Source organism: Alosa sapidissima, chromosome 16, assembly GCF_018492685.1.
Source record: "Alosa sapidissima isolate fAloSap1 chromosome 16, fAloSap1.pri, whole genome shotgun sequence".
Lineage (NCBI taxonomy): Eukaryota > Metazoa > Chordata > Actinopteri > Clupeiformes > Clupeidae > Alosa > Alosa sapidissima.
In genome coordinates, this window is record NC_055972.1 from 435,879 (window position 1) to 454,096 (window position 18,218).

At 44.0% G+C, this 18,218-nt stretch overlaps 1 protein-coding gene and 1 long non-coding RNA gene across 6 annotated transcripts in view; one reads left to right on the forward strand and one right to left on the reverse strand.

Moving 5' to 3' along the window:
- The window catches only part of vcla (vinculin a), a 133,103-nt gene that overhangs the window by 49,098 nt on the left and 65,787 nt on the right, over positions 1 to 18,218 (reverse strand). For all 5 annotated transcript variants that reach the window (XR_006023282.1, XM_042065602.1, XM_042065600.1 and 2 more), the window contains 3 exons: positions 3,506 to 3,596; positions 1,738 to 1,885; positions 570 to 723 (listed from right to left, as the gene is read on the reverse strand). Coding sequence is in view for 4 of the 5 variants with exons in the window: in XM_042065602.1 (XP_041921536.1) it covers positions 570 to 723; positions 1,738 to 1,885; positions 3,506 to 3,596 (393 nt within the window). In the remaining variant the exon portion in view is untranslated. The remainder of the gene's footprint in view (positions 1 to 569; positions 724 to 1,737; positions 1,886 to 3,505; positions 3,597 to 18,218) is intronic.
- On the forward strand, positions 3,750 to 6,341 carry LOC121685207. The gene is made up of 5 exons (XR_006023285.1): positions 3,750 to 4,302; positions 5,079 to 5,222; positions 5,574 to 5,712; positions 6,017 to 6,067; positions 6,223 to 6,341. It is a non-coding gene; the product is annotated as an uncharacterized LOC121685207 (long non-coding RNA).

Here is an 18,218-nt window from a genome sequence, read left to right on the forward strand (position 1 = left end):
AGCTACCAGCATAAGCTGGTTTCTAGCTGTTTTTTTCAGCAGGGGTGTGTGTGTACTAGTGTTGTGCTGGGAATTAGCCAGTAGGTGGCACTGTTTACATAGTTTCACTGATAGATAGTCAAAGTCCATGAAGACCATCAGCCTGTTCTGGGGAATTTCCCAGAATGCAACTCTACTAGCCCTGCTGTGACTGCAGACAGTCATGGATGGAAAATGAGTTTTTTTTTAAAGCTTGTGGCACAGATACACACACACACACACACACACACACACACGCGTACACGCACACACACACACACACACACACATGCACACACACACACACACACACACACACAGATACACTTTCTCTAGAACATTCCAGTGCATGCACTCAAAATGACAACTCACCTTGCTCCTCACACACACACACACACACACACACACACACACACACACACACATTCAAACACACAGACACACACGTTTCCTAAAACGTCAGAGGACAATCTGCCCTTTGTCACCAATGACATCCATCAAAGACAAGACCCTTCCCCAGAATGAGACGGTGTTGGCGGGAGCTTTCTGACCAGTGCGGCGTCCATCCTCTTGGCGATGGCCTGCTTGGCGTTGATGAGGGCCTCCAGCCTCCGCGCAGCACCGTCCACCTTCCCCACCAGCACGTCCAGCCCCTGGGACACCTGACCGGCCTTCTGCATCCCCCCCGGGGTGGGGCCCTGACCTCTACACACACACACACACGCACGCACGCACGCACACACACACACATACACGCACGCACGCACGCACGCACACATGCACACACACGCACGCACACACGCACACACACACGCACGCACGCACGCACGCACACAAAAAAAAAACACAGAAACTTTGTGTGTACATTAGGGTTCTGTGTATGTGTGTGTGTGTGTGCACGTGTGTGTGTATGTGTGCATGCGTGTGTGCGTGCTTGCACATGTATGTGTGTGTGTGTTTGTGTGTGGGCCGGTGGCGTTTTGAGGCCGGGCTGATTACTCTGAGCTAAAAATCGCATGATTTTGCTGTTTGAATATTTTTCTTTGCTGTAGATTTGCTGTATCTTCCGAGTAGCCTGCACTGTGCGACTGTAGTTCCTTTCGTTTTCAGAATGTTCATTATATCCAGAACCTTCAGTCTGTTTCTTCAGTAGTTAGCAAGCTACCACCAGAAACCAACAACCATGTCAGAGCTGTGTGCGTGCTCTCTCTCTCGTGCGCATGAGAACTGTGTGCTAGCTGTGTGCGTGCTCTCTCTCTCGTGCGCATGAGAACTGTGTGCTAGCTGTGTGCGTGCTCTCTCTCACGTGCGCATGAGAACTGTGTGCTAGCTGTGTGCTAGCTGTGTGCTAGCTGTGTGCGTGTTGTAGATTTGTTCCAGTACTTTCTATCTGCTTTCCTTTTGCCAGCTCATTTGTGTTCGGGCTATTTTGCGCGTGTAGCCCACCGCTAGAGTCATTGGTCAGTAGTTATCTTGCGCGTGTAGCCCACCGCTAGAGTCATTGGTCAGTAGTTATCTTGCGCGTGTAGCCCACCGCTAGAGTCATTGGTCAGTAGTTAGAACTGATTTGTCTCTGTCGCTGGCATTTGTCCATCTTTTAGATGTTGGGGGGGACAAACACCACTGTTTTGAATGTTGAGGGTGACCTGTCCCCCCGGTCCACCCCCTCATAACTCCCCTGTGTGTGTGTGTGTGTGTGTGTGTGTGTGTGTACCGTACCTTGCTCTGAGGTCAGACACCTGGTCAGTCATCTGTCCGAGCGCTTTCCCCGCACCCAGAATCTCCCGGCGCTCCTTCCCAGCGCAAAGCTCCCCCACCTTCCCCACCTCGTCCAGGAGCCCCCGCACCGCCTGCTCACCGGCCTCCCCTGCAGGAGTGGAGTGCATACGAGGAGAGGAGCAGAGGAGAGGAGCAGAGGAGCAGAGGAGAGGAGGAGGAGAGGAGCAGAGGAGGAGGAGGAGAGGAGCAGAGGAGGAGAGGAGCAGAGGAGGAGGAGAGGAGGGCACAGGAGAGGAGGAGGAGAGGAGGACACAGGAGAGGAGGAGGAGAGGAGGAGAGGAGCAGAGGAGGAGGAGAGGAGGAGAGGAGAGGAGGGCACAGGAGAGGAGGAGGAGAGGAGGAGAGGAGGGCACAGGAGGAGGAGAGGAGAGGAGGAGGAGGAGAGGAGGAGGAGAGGAGCAGAGGAGAGGAGGAGAGGAGGGCACAGGAGAGGAGGAGGAGAGGAGCAGAGGAGAGGAGCAGAGGAGAGGAGGAGAGGAGGGCACAGGAGAGGAGCAGAGGAGGAGGAGAGGAGGAGCAGAGGAGGAGGAGAGGAGCAGAGGAGAGGAGGAGGAGGAGAGGAGAGGAGCAGAGGAGGAGGAGAGGAGGAGGAGAGGACACAGGAGAGGAGGAGCAGAGGAGAGGAGGAGAGGACACAGGAGAGGAGGAGGAGGAGAGGAGAGGAGGAGGAGAGGAGCAGAGGAGGAGGAGAGGAGGAGCAGAGGAGGAGGAGAGGAGCAGAGGAGAGGAGGAGCAGAGGAGGAGGAGAGGAGCGGAGGAGGAGAGGAGCAGAGGAGGAGGAGAGGAGGAGCAGAGGAGAGGACACAGGAGAGGAGGAGGAGAGGACACAGGAGAGGAGGAGGAGGAGAGGAGAGGACACAGGAGAGGAGGAGATGAGAGGAGAGGAGAGGAGGAGGAGAGGACACAGGAGAGGAGGAGATGGGAGGAGAGGAGAGGAGAGGACACAGGAGAGGAGGAGAAGAGGAGAGGAGGAGAGATGAGGAGGAGAGGACACAGGAGAGGAGGAGATGAGAGGAGAGGAGAGGAGGAGAGGACACAGGAGAGAAGGAGGATAGGAGAGGAGAGGACACAGGAGAGGAGGAGAGGACACAGGAGAGGAGGAGATGAGAGGAGAGGAGAGGAGGAGAGGACACAGGAGAGAAGGAGGAGAGGAGAGGAGAGGACACAGGAGAGGAGGAGATGGGAGGAGAGGAGAGGAGAGGACACAGGAGAGGAGGAGAGGACACAGGAGAGGAGGAGATGGGAGGAGAGGAGAGGACACAGGAGAGGAGGAGAAGAGGAGAGGACACAGGAGAGGAGGAGAGGAGAGGACACAGGAGAGGAGGAGGGAAAAAAAGATAGTGGATTGACAGAGGAGTGGAAAGAGAAAGAGAGGAGAGGAGAGGAGAGAGATTAAAACAAACTCAGACCCCGTGTATATGTAGGAAAAACACATTTATTTTCATGCGGTTTGGCCTTTCATTTACACGAAAACGGAGGTTTTATCACTGAAAACAATTATATTGCATTGTGAGGTGATGTTCCCTCGTTTGTTTGAAATATCTAATTGGCCACCTGTTTGCTCTACGTGCTCGCGACACCCTTCTCCAGCTCTGAGTAATCAGCCCGGCCTCAAGCGCTTTTTATCAGAGCAGAGATGTACCGGCATTGTGTCTCTGGAGAACACACACGCACGCACGCACGCACACACACACACACACAATCTTACCTGGCATGCCATTGGGGTCTTTGAGCCAGGCTTTAGCCAGAGCCATCTTAGCGTCGATCAGAGCCAGAGATCTCTTCATGGCCTCCATATCCTACAGGAGGGAGGGAGAGAGATACAGACAGATACACAATAAAAACATGTTAAAAACACATACAAGTTACAAGTTAAACAGAAACATCACAGGGCTCACAGAGCAGATTCATATGTTGAGATGGGGAGAGAGAGAGAGAGAGAGACCCATACAGAAAAATCAAGGGAAAAAATATATTCACATATATGCAGCTACATCCAGCTTATATTTAAATAGATGGCTACAATATATTTAATACATATATAGTACAAGAATGTATATATGCAAGTATATGTGGGACCCAGCAATGTAACATATATGTGGATATAGTACATGAACATATATGGTGAATATATTCAATTAACTTATTTGCACACAGGCAGTGATGGGTGGGGTTTACAAAAAACCTTCAACTTCAAAATACATCACTACCAACGTACTCTAAGGTCGTTGGAATAACGGTTAAATGTTTGCAGCTTTTTCACTACATTAAGCATAACTAACAGCTACTACTAGTCCAAATCGTTTGCTCTAAGTGGATTGGCGGGGAGTATGAGGGCAAAACCAGTATTTTGCCGACTGACTGCATTAGTAGACCTAACGTTAATGAGGAAGACTTTTTCAACAGCTCTGGATGGGACAACATCTTGCTAGAAACAAATGTTATGTGGTGGAGGGGAGGAAGGCTCTTGGCCGGTTTTTGAGGCCATGGTGGTCAAAATTGCTGGTAAGTAGATCTTCATTGTATGCTGAATTGCTTTCATATAACATTTGCAGAAGTTAATGTCCGAATTAACAATGGTATTATTGGTGGAAGCTGGAAGCTAACCTTTGCTACTTTCTGTAACATTAACGTTAGCATAAATTAGCCAGCGCTAGCTTTATTATTTTACACCTGAAAGGGGTTTGAAAAATAAATAAATTAAAACGAGAAACGTTTGGACAATTAATGAAAACGACTTGTAATGACAGTGAAATACCAATTTAACCTGTCTCCCGGTCATATTTGGTAGTATATTTTCCTCTGGCATGTAGATTGATAGATAGGCATAGATAGAAGCTAACTTACGATTTGTCATGCAAGACAGAAAATGTAACGGTTAACATTACTAGCCTAAGGTGTAGACATTCTATGCACTGTGGTTTAGCTAGCTAGCTGCTATTGTTGCATCATGGACAACACTTAGAGCTAACATTGGCTTTTAAAAATCTCTTTTTTAGATAGGATGTAATGTGGTATGTGCTGGAGAGTATTAGAGTGGACGTGTAGAAATTGAAGACACGAGTACTGTGCTTAATTTCATGGAAATGACATTGCAAGTAATGTGTTTTGTTTTTGTGCACTATCAAACTACTTTGTCATGCTTTGTGCACTGACATTCTTGCAAAACCATTCATACCCATGCTAAATTATGGAAATGTAAAAGTTGAATTGTATTGAAAAGGACCATGTATGGTCATGTAGTATATTTGAGCACTGAAACCCCTTTTTTTACATTTTAGAGAGGGAGGCAACACTCGAAAGCTACATCAAGGACACCGGAGGAAGGACCAGAAGACCTGAGACCAAGACGACCCAAGCCCAACCCGTAGTATGCTTCACTGACAAATGTTGATGTTGATGCTTCATCATCACATAGACCAAAGGTAATCAAAAATTAATGTTTACTTATGAATATAACTTTTTTGTTAAAGGTCTATTTTCGAATGCAGAACATAACCTTTTGTTTCTGAGAATATATACATTTGTTTGAGTAGTTTTGATCTTTTGAATGACAAGAAATTAGCTTCAAGCTACTGGGGACACAAAGTGAACTGAAATACCTTTCCAACCATATCTTTCTATGATGGTTGGTACAGCTTCCCTACAGTCTCAGATAGCAGTCTCAGATGGGAGACACTTCATGAGTGGGAATATCCCAGGACATTACATATTACGCGAGTATACGCTTTACCAACGCCACTCTCATTCATGCTGTATATTCTGTTCATTTGCAGGTTTCAGAGAAGGCTGGTAGAGCTCTCTATGAGTGTGAGCTGTGGGAGATAACCCAGAACTGACAACCACCTAAAGAAGAGGTGGCGATAATGGCTCTCCAAGAGGAGGTTGTGAGTCTGAAGGCTTTTATTCAACAAGGTTTGTGTTTTCATACAGATGTGAACTTTTACATTAAAATGTACATGTTTAACTTTAATGAAATAGCAGCTTCTTGGTTGTACAAGTTTAGTAAAAATTTGAGGATGAAACTAACTTTTCCTTTCAGTGTGTATCTGTGTGCTTCTCTCTTCTGTGTATATGATATATTAGTTGTGCTGTCTCATTTAAAAGTGTTAGGCTGTCTGTGTGGACTGCTTCACATTTTCACCTCACCATCATAGATCTTTTCTGTGTTAGTAAACTGTAACTATTTGAGGTCCTAATTGATTGTGCTATTTTTTAGGAGGCACTTAGAGGGAATGCCTGGACCCTGAGAGGACTAAGACGATAATTGGTGAGTTTATTTTATTTGTATGTCTTTCTCTCCAACTCACTTTGTATTTATCTCCAATTATCGTGATAACACAACAGTGTTTCTGCACTTTAGCATCTGTATTTGTGTCACTAATATTTTGCATGTTCTATTTGTATATGTTCTGTCTTATTCAGAGGCCACCCTGAAGCAGTTCCCAGGCCAGACACTCACTCCAGATTGCTGGGCCAGGCAATAAATGCCAAAGTGACAGAACTGAGGTTCCATAACAAAAATAAAGATTTTCAATAAAATAGAATAAAAGATAACAGAAGTGTTGTGTGTTTCTTCCTCTTTATACTGATACTATGGTTGATTTTAAGTAAACACAATAGTGAAATATTTATTGATCGATGCGGAAAATATCAAACCATAGTAGAATATGAACTATATTAGAGAAATATATGTCTGAAATATATAGATCATGTGATCAGAATCGTCATAAAGGGTCATGTGATCATGCTTCTTAGTGTCATATATTTAAATATATTTAATTATATGCATAAAATATAAGAAAGTGGCCAATATTGAATATTTACTTATATTTTGAAATATATTGATACATACATGGAAATATATGTATTTAACATAGATGTAAATATATTTATTTAACATAGATGTGCTTATACTGGAATATGTTCAAGCTGCATATATGTGAATATATTATTTTTCTGTATGGGAGAAACGCAGGACAAATTAAACATTCTGGTTTTCTCCGAGTGCAACGATGATAGACAGACATCATTTGGACAAAATATAGAGCATATTAACCTCCGTTGCTCAGCCAAATGCCTTCCTGTTACGTCCTGTTATCACGGAGTTACAGGCGATAAACGATTTTTGATGGTCACAAGTTTACTTCATTAGCGGTTTATTTTTTTGATTATTAAAGAGTGTTTTTCATTTAAAGGTTTGACTTTGTGCTTATTCGGTAGAGCATTTAGTGCTCTTCCCAATCCCAGACGTTCACATTGCATGTTTGTTTGTAATGGATGCAACCGCGAGATACAGTACGCTTGTCATAGGCACCGATACCGTGGATGCTCCAGGGGGTCAAGAGCATGCAGATTAGCTTCGGCATGTTACATTTGGAACCAGCTCCATGCACGAAAATCCGTGTTGGGCACTAGCTCTCATGCGCGTACATGTTGGTGGGCGGGTACCTATCCGGCGGCTACAGCCAAACATTATTCAGTGCGTATTTCTTGAGGAGCCTATGAGAAGACGTGTATATTATGGTTATGTATGCATCATATGACAAATAAAGAAAGTGTATTGATCTTGTTTCGTTGTTGTTTGTCCCGAACAAAAATAGCCTAAACATGATTAAATACAATAAATTACACAACAGCGGCATTAAGCCGTTGTCTCGTTGAACCATGGTCACACGTTGCTGTCAACCCATAGCCGCCCCCTTTTGAGCTTGCCAGAGGCTGAATCAGTAGGCTACTACATTGAAACACAATTATTGCCGCGAGGCATTCCAGGCTACAAATTTAATAAAAGTAAACCATGCATAATTAAAAAAAATAGCTCAATTTAGGCTACTTCGCTACGCAATAAGGTTTCCATTAGAGCACAGCGCACGTTTAATGAATGTGTGACAGGGACTGCCTTGTCTCACAATAAGCAGCTGGAAATTCCAATACTTTTTCAACTACACGAAACTTTACAGTGATCATCAAATACCCCGTAGATTTAAGTGTCCATCAGTCTCAACATTTAACTATATATTAAAAGTCCAAAAGTAAATTAAATCCCATACCAAAACCGAAAATCGTCTGCTTTTGATAGCCTAGTATGCCGCTCCAAACAAAAGTTCTGCCTCGAATAAGCCTACCCCAAATAAATACCTGTGCTTTGCGAAGCCTAAGTAAATAGCAGACCCCGGACATAATGTAGGATTTACGGAAAGAATGCACACATACGATGTTGGACGCCTGGCGATGCTGGCCGTCTACTGTGCCTCTGACTCCGCTGCCTCATTTGGATCGTAGCCTAACTCGACAGGTGAGCGCGAAGATTGGATATCGTATATGCAGACTACATTCTCTTTAACGTTACTTTACCATCTGCGGTGTACAACCCAAAGTATTTCCAGACACCACATTTTAGATGAGTTGGGGACGTAATTGTCCGCTCATGCTGGCAAACAATAAAATAAAAAACAAACTAATCATAGACTGTAAAAATGCGCTACACATGGCACTAAAAAACGAATAGTTTATTTATAGTTCGACAACGGATATTTCACGTCATGTTCGAAAATATTTGACAAGACGTCAGGCAGACCGCTCTTAGTTAGAGCCGCTGTTATCCAATGAAATTAAGTGGCGCTTCAGGGCGACTCCACTGGACTCCACGCGCGTTCCCGAGCAACTTTTTCTTCTTCTTGTTACGTGGCAAGCAAAGTATGTGCATTATCGCCCCCTCTTACTGGAGGACGACTCTCTTTTTATAGAATATCCAATAAAAATCGACGTTGGTCCATGCGTCATTTCCAGCTTTAGAACTTGGCGCATGGTCATAGCCGACTGGCGCTGGATCCGAACCCCAGTGTTCAAGATGGCGTTGACTATGAATTGGCCGGATTTACTAGCCTAGCCTCCACCATTCATTTGTATGGAGGGCGGGACTTAGTCACTCTCTCCAGTTATATATAATACCTCCATGGGATGCTCCGTCTCTCGGGCACCCACTGAAAACATCGAGCACCCACGTGTGACAGCTTACAGTCCCGGCTAAATTTACATTAATTTAAAATCAAACATCGCAGTTTATGTTAAATTCAGCATCTCTCATAATGTGATTGGATATGTTGCTGTCAATTCCCTACTTCATATACTAACCACCAATGAGAGCGTCTCTCGTATGAAAATTCCCGACACTTCCCACCTGAAGAATTAACGCAAGGCTTTGTCGGGTCTTCAGCCCCGAATGTTTAAAATGTATATAGCCCTGAATATCATTTTAAAAGTAGTCTGACAAAGCTTATTGTTTTGTGACACAGCTAAACACTGGTACCTCATAGAACGTCTATAACATAGCCTAGGTGGTCGCAACTCACAAAAGTAAGCAGATAGAAAGAACTCACGCAAATCTAGCCTACAACACGCAGACAGCTTTATGCGCAGGGGAGAGAGCACGCGCGCGCACTGTGGTTTATGATTGTTGGCTTCTGATGGTATCTTGCTAATTCACTGAACTGCATTAGGTGACACAAATGGTATTGCCTTTATCTTATAACTCCTTGTCTGAGCGACTACCAGGCCTATGGTTTTTAAAAGTCAGATGTTCCTTGACAAAGAACAATTAAGAATGTTTATTGACTTGAAAAATACACTAATTTTTCCAAACTCCCTTCATTCAACCCTTGAAGACATCGCGGTCTGGTGCGCTATGTAGATCGTTTCTCGTACCATTTAATTTTTCAGAATTTAGGTCTACTAGGCCTACAATAATCATCACCAAATACATCTTTTATTTTTAGTTGATCAACCACAAAGAGTAGCATAGGCCTACTGTGCACAGTGCACTGACGACTGTAGCAGCCCAACGTAACCAGTTGTAGATGAGAGGCAACCCCTTGTTTCAGATAGCCTGGACAACATGTTACCTGGGTGTTGCCTACATTATTAATTAATGGTAGCCTACAATAGTTAATTGATTCGCGTAACATATTAGTTGGCTCAAAGAGTAGGGAATCAGGATGGAGAGAGTCACGTGTGTGTTGCTTTTGCGGGATCGAATCCAGTTTAATGCTAGTTTTCAAAACATATATTTTTTACATGTCTTTTGTCCGAGTGGCTGTAATGTAGCCGAGCGCTCATGGCGTATGAAAAGCGACTTCAAACCGCCTAAAACAACTTGTTTGTGAATGTCTGACAACTGCTGCAGCGCATGCACGCGCAAGGAAACCAGTAGGTGGAGAAACCAGAAGGCACACAACACCGGAACGATTTTAAGGCTATTTCGCATAGGCTACTCAATGGTGCTATTTTACACGCATTATAGCGACCCCCACTCACCGGGGTTAGTGGAAGGTGTTAATAGACGATTGGCGTAGCCTACAGTGGACTAGGGCTGTCAAAATTGCTCAAAAATGACGTTCGAATATCCCCTCTAAAATAAACACATGTATTCGAATATATTGGAATATCTAGGCTATATTATTTGCGCATTATGTCAGTGATGCGCATCATGTCATCTGTTTAACTTTTTGTATGGTTATTGCTTGACAGGGGGGATCCCAAGCAGCTTTCAGCCATAAGGCATTTCCTAATTCACCTGACACTGATATTCAAAATGTTGAAACTATTTCGGCATAGCCTATAAGCAGTTTAATTAAATGTAATGTTAGTTGTAAACAAACGGGCTACTTGGTGAGGCTTGGCCTCACAGATGCGCTCGTGCCTTAAATGGCAATACAAATCTTCACGATAGGCCTAACTGACCGCCCGATTCACGTTGGCTGGGGGGCAGGGGGGGCCATCAGACATTTGTTCCCAAGGGTCTATGAATTGTTAACCCGGCCCTGCCCCCAACGAACGCAACTTTCCACCTCTGAGATAGCTGAAAAGAAGTCTAGAGGACTCCTAACTCACTAGACCTACTTACTGTAGGCTGTGCAAACCACAAGCCTGCATTCGAGGCAGGCCTTCTGTTGAAGAATCCACAGCTGTGGATAGTGTGGCATGCTCACGCTTTATGTCTCCTTCTTGCAAACTAGGCCTAGTCTACATTCTACATTCTACAGTCTAAATTTAAAGCACGTTGAATCCCTGGGAAGATCTGCGTGTTGTGCGGAGGAATTCGTTGATCTTATTGATGCAGTCCTTCAGTTCACTCCTCCCCATAGCAGGGAACTTTCGTTGTAGTGTTGAGACCACAAAGTTTTTCACATTTTGCGGCAGTGCTCGCTTGCCCTTCGCTCCATCCCAGTTGGTGGTTTTGCTCCAGGCTAGTGTTCCTCTGTGACGATGGACCTGAAGAGCAGGCATCCGTATCTGCCCACTTGGCCGTAGCTCTGTTGGTGAATCTTAGCGTGGTCTTCGGGACCAACATCACGCAAGGTCACGTCTGCGTGTTGACTAGCAACTTGGATGCTGTCGTTGAGTGTGACGGAGAGGGCCAATGGAGACATCTGCAAGGAGGACGTTTCTGGAGCTGGTGTCGAGGTGCACCTGGGGATTGGTCTCTCAGGCGTCAAATAACTTCTCTGCTCACGTAGCGTCGCCTGAAGTTCTCCGATTCCAGCTCTCATCTCCTGTAAAATGTCTCTGTGGCTCTCCAAGTGGCTGGTCTCTCGGAGTTGTTGAAGCTCTCGTTTGAGGTTTTTGACCTCTGCTTTCAACCGATCATTCTCGGCGTCTCTCTCGGCTACTCGAGCTTTCTCTGCTCTCTCGGCTACTCGAGCTTTCTCTGCAAAATGTGTGAAAGTCATTAGGCTGGAAGCGTGTCTACGGTCAGTGACTAGTGCGAGAAGCGGGTTCTGTGTTGTAGGCTATGCATTTTTCCGACACTTGGCTGCAAGCTCCCCTCCCCCACCCCCTTCTTTCACAAGCAGTGCCTTTTGAAGCTAATGTAACAAATAGGCTACCACCAATATTGTTGTGTGGCAATAAAAGTATCCAGGGTTTGCGCAAGTAGCCTAAATATATAAATAAATTAAGGACATACAATCCTTAACGTGAAAAAGCTTAACGTAGCTTAATGTCCCAAACAACAAGTCGTTTTATGCGCTCATTATAAAGAAAGTTTAACGTGTCCCAAAACAGCTGTCAATTAATCACCAAACGTCAAGAGGGTTGAGTCTGAATGACACCGAGTTTTAGACACTGTGTTTTTGAAGTTAAGAAATATTTTCGTAATAAAAATGGTCATTTAACCAATAAAGGCTGAAAAAATGTACAGTAAAACTAGGCTATACAGTACATGCAACCCAGCAGAACACTATTATAGGCTATTGGCAAATCATTGAGCATCATTCACACATTGTATTCTGCACAGTCTCTACACGTGGAGCGCTAATGTATAGGCATACTGTAAATCATTCAAAATGTGTGAAAGTCATTAGGCTGGAAGCGTGTCTACTGTCAGTGACTAATGCGAGAGTTCTGTGTTGTAGGCTATGCATTTTTCCGACACTTGGCTGCAAGCTTCCCTCCCCCACCCCCTTCTTTCACAAGCAGTGCAGCTTTCTGAAGCGGTGCCTTTTGAAGCTAATGTAACAAATACCACCAATATTGTTGTGTGGCAATAAAAGTATCCAGGGTTTGCGCAAGTAGCCTAAATAGGCCTATATAAATAAATTAAGGACATACAATCCTTAAAGCTTAACGTAGCCTACATGTAGATTAATGTCCCAAAACGTCAACAAGTCGTTTTATGCGCTCATTATATATGGATTTCTATGAAACGTCACGAAAACATGCGTGCGCAACCAAGAGGCAGAAAGCACCATAGAACAGCATAGAGCAATGCAAAAGAGCAAAAGAATAAAATGAGTTTTTGTGCTGACAACTGCACCAATTCGAAATCACGATGGTTAGAGAATGTTAAATATGTTCAATATCCCTAACGGAATGCATGTCTTCGCCAAAAATGACAAAATACGATGTTATGTTAATAATGCAAATGAACGGCACACTTTGAAATATAGTCGGAAATGAGATGTTATCATCATTGAGACAACAGGGGTAGGCCTATACAATAAAATCCGATTGTAGCTTACAGCAGCCGGCTATTTAGGTTAAGTTTATAACGTTGTGGACGGCCACCAAGCGTCTTCTGCCCCACGGCTGCGGCACAGTCTTGAGTGACCGGATTCGTTTTCCTTTGTCATATGAATGCTGTCATTTTGTTAACATTACTGTTAAGGAGATGCTGTAGGCAAAGGCTATATTTCAACCTCGTTAGTGTCAGAACTATTCACAAGGTTTCTGGGCAGCATTTTTATGTTCTGTTAGCAAGCGAACTTCTCATGACTACCGACAAAGTAGCCTACTGCCAGCTGACGAAGCTCTCATTTTAAAACATTACTGAGAGACAGGCACTATACAATCAAGAAATCTTGCCACTGAATCCAAAACTATGTTTAACATTATGTACAAAGCTTAGGCTACAGTGGATTAGCATGTTGCAGGGGCTGCTAAAAACAGAGAAACGCACTGAAAACTCGGCCAATCACAGCCCTTGCTGTCGAATGCGCCGTCCGGTTCGACCGTTGAACGCCACAGCGGACTATGCTGCCCCCAAGCGGCTGCAGTTGTACTTACATGTCACCCAGCTGCGTGAATCACCATTATCGTGAATGAAGTGTCAATTTTTAACGGGGACCCTCTGTAGTTGTCTAAGCCTCTGCTGTGAGGCCAAACCCATGAACAAAGACGCATTGATATCTGCAATAGTTTTTTTTTTGGCGAAACAAGCTCACAGCCGAACAAGTCATTCTGAAGGGAGAGGCAACTGGCATGTGATCTCCCCACGGGCCAATGGATGTACAAGTTCTCTCCTGTGCCTACGATATTTAATCCAGTGTTTTGTCAAGTTGCAAAATGCTATTCGTTTTAACGAATTTTTATGATAGTATGAAGTACTTTTTGTATAGGGTACTATCTTAATTGCTTTATACTCAATACTTGACCAATGGCTATTGCATCTGTCTATTGAAAGTGAGAATGTGGCATGTGATATACTGTGTAGGCTTCATAAAATAAAATAAACAGATTGCTAATGGCCTACAAGCTGATCTGGGGTGCGTTTCCCGTACAACTACGGCGGTGCATCCCGTACAACTAACACGATGCATCGTTCAACTAACCAACATGTAAGTTACGACTGTTTCCCAAAACTGTCGTACTTACATAGTACTGTAAGTTTGGACCATGATAGTTTCCAAACTTCAGTAGTCTGGACTAAGGTGGTTAATGACGTTTAGTAGCACGTGAACGGGCACCTGCACATACTTCTGTAGTGCATTGCGTTAAGGCCGGCAGATGACAGCCACCGTTGCACAGCAGTCACCAGTCCCCTGTCCAAGAGTTCGAATCTGGGTTAAGATTTTGACAACAATATTGACATTGTTGTTTACCTAAGTTTATCTTTTGTGCAGATCATATTATCAAAATCAGAATCAGCCTTCTTGGCTTGGTTTGCGTAAACTAACAAGGACCCCCCCCCTCCATGAAAATCAAAGGCTACATATTCTCAGCTGACTCGTCAAAAAGTGTGCACCACCTTATTATTATCTGCAAGTGTGTGACTTTTACTTACGTGCACATGGCTGCAAATTGACTTTTAATTTATGTATTTTCTGCCTTGGGCATTTTAAAATATGGATGTATGGTGGTTAGAAGTGTAAATATCAATTAGAAACCTAAATATATTTACAATCAGGGTAGGAATTTCACGGCGGCCACGACGGCCATGGCCGTCGTAGCCCCTTGGGTTGGCCGTGAGGCCCCTTTGAAAATCAGAGGTTTATAGGCCACGGTGGCCTTGGTGCCCCCTTCTTTCAATATTCTGCTTTGCGTCCTACTAATAGCGATTTTTATTTAGCCTGTGGCCTGTCAAAATTATCTTAGCATTCACAGCGCAAATTTATTTAGTCTTTTACGCAGTGGAGAAAGTGACATCGCAAGGAAGAAAGTGCGTCCAAATTCACCCATTCTCAGTTGAACTACTCGCGAAGTAGCCTATTCATCACACAGACATCACAAGTATCACATGAAAAAGCTTTTTCTCAGCTTTTAAACGATGTTAGCCGATAATTGCTGTGTTGAACGGTTCGCGAGAAAAGTAAATAATATCATTCAATTTAATCATACATTCTACTGAAGGTTTTGCGTCCCATGATCTCCCTACCCATTTATCTCGGTAGAATACTTTACGAACCCTTCTTTTAACACATGACAAACCATATATCAGAATAAACAGGAGACCTTACCGAACACAAAGGTGTAAAGCAGTCCCCTGTACAGTTAGCCGTTCCAGAGTAATACAGTTTTGAATTTGCAGTAAAGTTCGACATACATGGATGTCTCCAAATTTAAATTGTTCCACATGATTTCATAACGGGCCAAATACAAAATAAATGTTACAAATATCGCCTAGATATTGGTAAATCAGAGGACAGCTGACTAAGAGTTTGTGAAAGTAGCCTTAATGATCACAAAATGCTAAGCATGCATCTAGGCTATTTGAGTTTCTTAAAGCTGCGCTGTGCTTACATTGTTCAATACATGATTTCATAACAGGCCAAATATAAAATAAATGTTATATATAGCCTAGATATCTGTAAATATTAGATGATCAGATGATTTACAGTTCTATGTAATATGTCATGTTTCATGTGTTTTAAATGTTTCATACAGTGATGCAGGTCTGCAGTGAATAGGCTAAATACAACTTTGATCATTTTTATAGCCTACTACTGTATAGTTAACTTTGGCCTTGGTGCCCTGACATGTGGCCTTTGTGCCCCCCACCAAATATGCCCAACTGAAGGCCAAGTGGCCTTGCCCCCAGAATGGTGAAATTCCAAGCCTGTTTATAATTATTAATTTGCAAACAAATAACTGGCGTCAGTGACGTCTTTGACATGAAGATCCCTGGAACTATGCTTCTAGCATTCTACCACAGGTCGAGAGGTGTAGTTGTAACTACACAACTTTACGATAGTGGTTGCGAACGTTCGTTGCTACTATGGTTTTGGGAAACACTAACGTAGTGGAACGATGCATTGGACTATGTAAGTTCCAAATATGAATGTAATTCTGCGGCATAAAGCAGATGTATTTGTTTATTGTACAGAAAAATAAAAATGACATGTCAAGCAGTCCATTGACTACATTGCAGTCAAGAAGTAGGGCAAATTAATTTACGAAACCAAAAAGTGGGTCATAGTTGTCTAAGCCTCTATTGCGTAGCCTGTTAAAAACGTCGCCAGATAGTATTAAATCGGCAACAACATTGTTTTCTGCAGAAGCCTACCCAAGGCTACAGATTAATTCTGAACAGTTATTTCTCTCCTGGCTCAATTATCACACCACTGTTTTGATCGCGTAGTTGCGTTAACCCCAACACTGACAATAATGTAGACAGCAAATTTCGATTTCGATTTTCGTTACCACCGTGTAGTCAAGCCTTAAGCCATACCCAAGTAGCCTAAATCGAGGTAATGTTTAATTATGCATGATTTATTTTGTTATTGAATTCGTAGGCTGGGATTACTCTCGGCAACAATTATATCCTGATCCTGCTTTTTCAGAAGGGACCGCAGGCAGAGCGATGTACAGTGGTAGAGCGATGCACAGTGGCTGAAAGTGGTACTAAAGCTTCACGCCGCGTAATAAGCGAATGAAGTGGTCATTTGAAAGCGATGCCCACTGTAGCCTACTCTAATTTATGTAACATATGCTTCCGAACATAATAAATACTGAAAGAATAACGATACCTACGCGTACAAGACCTCTGTCTACTCTTGTCAAAGTGGATCCGAGCGAAAACGCGTCGGATGCCACAATACCTGGCAACACAGCCCGCATGCCATGTGGCATTGTTTAAATGCCATGTGGCATCCTCTTCACCCTGCTGACGCATGACTGCACTGCAACCTACAGCAACAATCACATAGTGAAATTTGCTGACGACACAACTCTGGTGGGTCTCATCACCAAGGGCGACGAGACTCAATATAGGTTGGAGGTCGACCTTCTGACCACGTGGTGCAGGGACAACAACCTCCTGCTGAACGTCAGCAAGACCAAGGAGATTGTTGTTGACTTCCGGAGAGGTCACACCCAACACCTGCCACTGACCATCGACGGTGCTGTGGTGGAGAGAGTGAGCAGCACCAAATTCTTGGGGGTGCACATCAGTGAAGACCTCTCCTGGACCACCAACACTGCATCACTGGCGAAGAAAGCTCAGCGCCGCCTGTACTTCCTGCGGTAACTCAGGCGAGCAAGTGCTCCACCAGTCATCATGACCACATTCTACCGAGGCACCATTGAGAGCATCCTCTCCAGCTGTATCGCTGTGTGGGGCGGAAGCTGCACTGAATACAACAGGAAAGCCCTGCAGCGCATAGTGAACACAGCTGGAAGGATTATTGGTGCTTCACTCCCCTCCCTGAAGGACATTTACACCTCCCACCTCACCCGCAAGGCGACCACAATTGTGAGTGATGCAAGTCACCCCGCTCACAATTTGTTTGATCAACTGCCCTCTGGGAAGAGGTACAGAAGCCTGCACTCCCACACCACCAGACTCACCAACAGCTTCATACACCAGGCTGTTAGGATGCTGAACTCTCTCCCCCATCTCCCCCCTCCACCCTCAGCTACATAACATCCTGGACTTTGGACCCACAATGGCTGCCTTGCACTACTCCACTTGCACTACTCCACTTGTACACTTTGCAACTTGTTGTTGTTGTCCTGTTGTCCTGAAAACACTTCTGCTCTTACATAACTTGCACTACTATGCCACTTGCATACTTAGGTCAAACAGAACTACCTCAGCCATTTATTGGCCTGACTTTTGCACTATTATATTGACTGTCTACTGTATGCACAATTGCACATTTTCAACTAAAATTTTGCTGCTCTTATTTTCTTTATTGTATGTGCCTTCTTATTGTTACTTTTTATATTGTTTACTTGAATGTTATGTTTGTCTGTGGACCTAAGTGGTAAAATATGTCTTGTCTCCACCGTGGGATAGTGGGAAACGTCATTTCAATCTCTTTGTATGTCTTGACATGTGAAGAAATTGACAATAAAGCAGATTTTGACTTTGAATTAAGAAAGAAGAAAATAGCACAACTCACTGCTTCACTTTGTGAGCAGCAAAATCTTATCCACCGGACAACCTCCACTGCAGAGCGTTTAACAGAGGCGTCTTATAAAATAGTGTGGATTTTGGCGCGGGCTAAAAAAACCTTCTCAGGCTCAGAAATAGTGAAAGAATGTTTTTTGGCCTCAGCAGAAATACTGTTCACAGACTTTGACAACAAGGACGCCATCATTAAACAAATAAAAGGGTTACAGCTGTCTGATTCAACAATAATGAGGCGAATGGAAGACATCGGAAAGGACATACAGTACGTGACCAGTTGTTGGCTGATCTG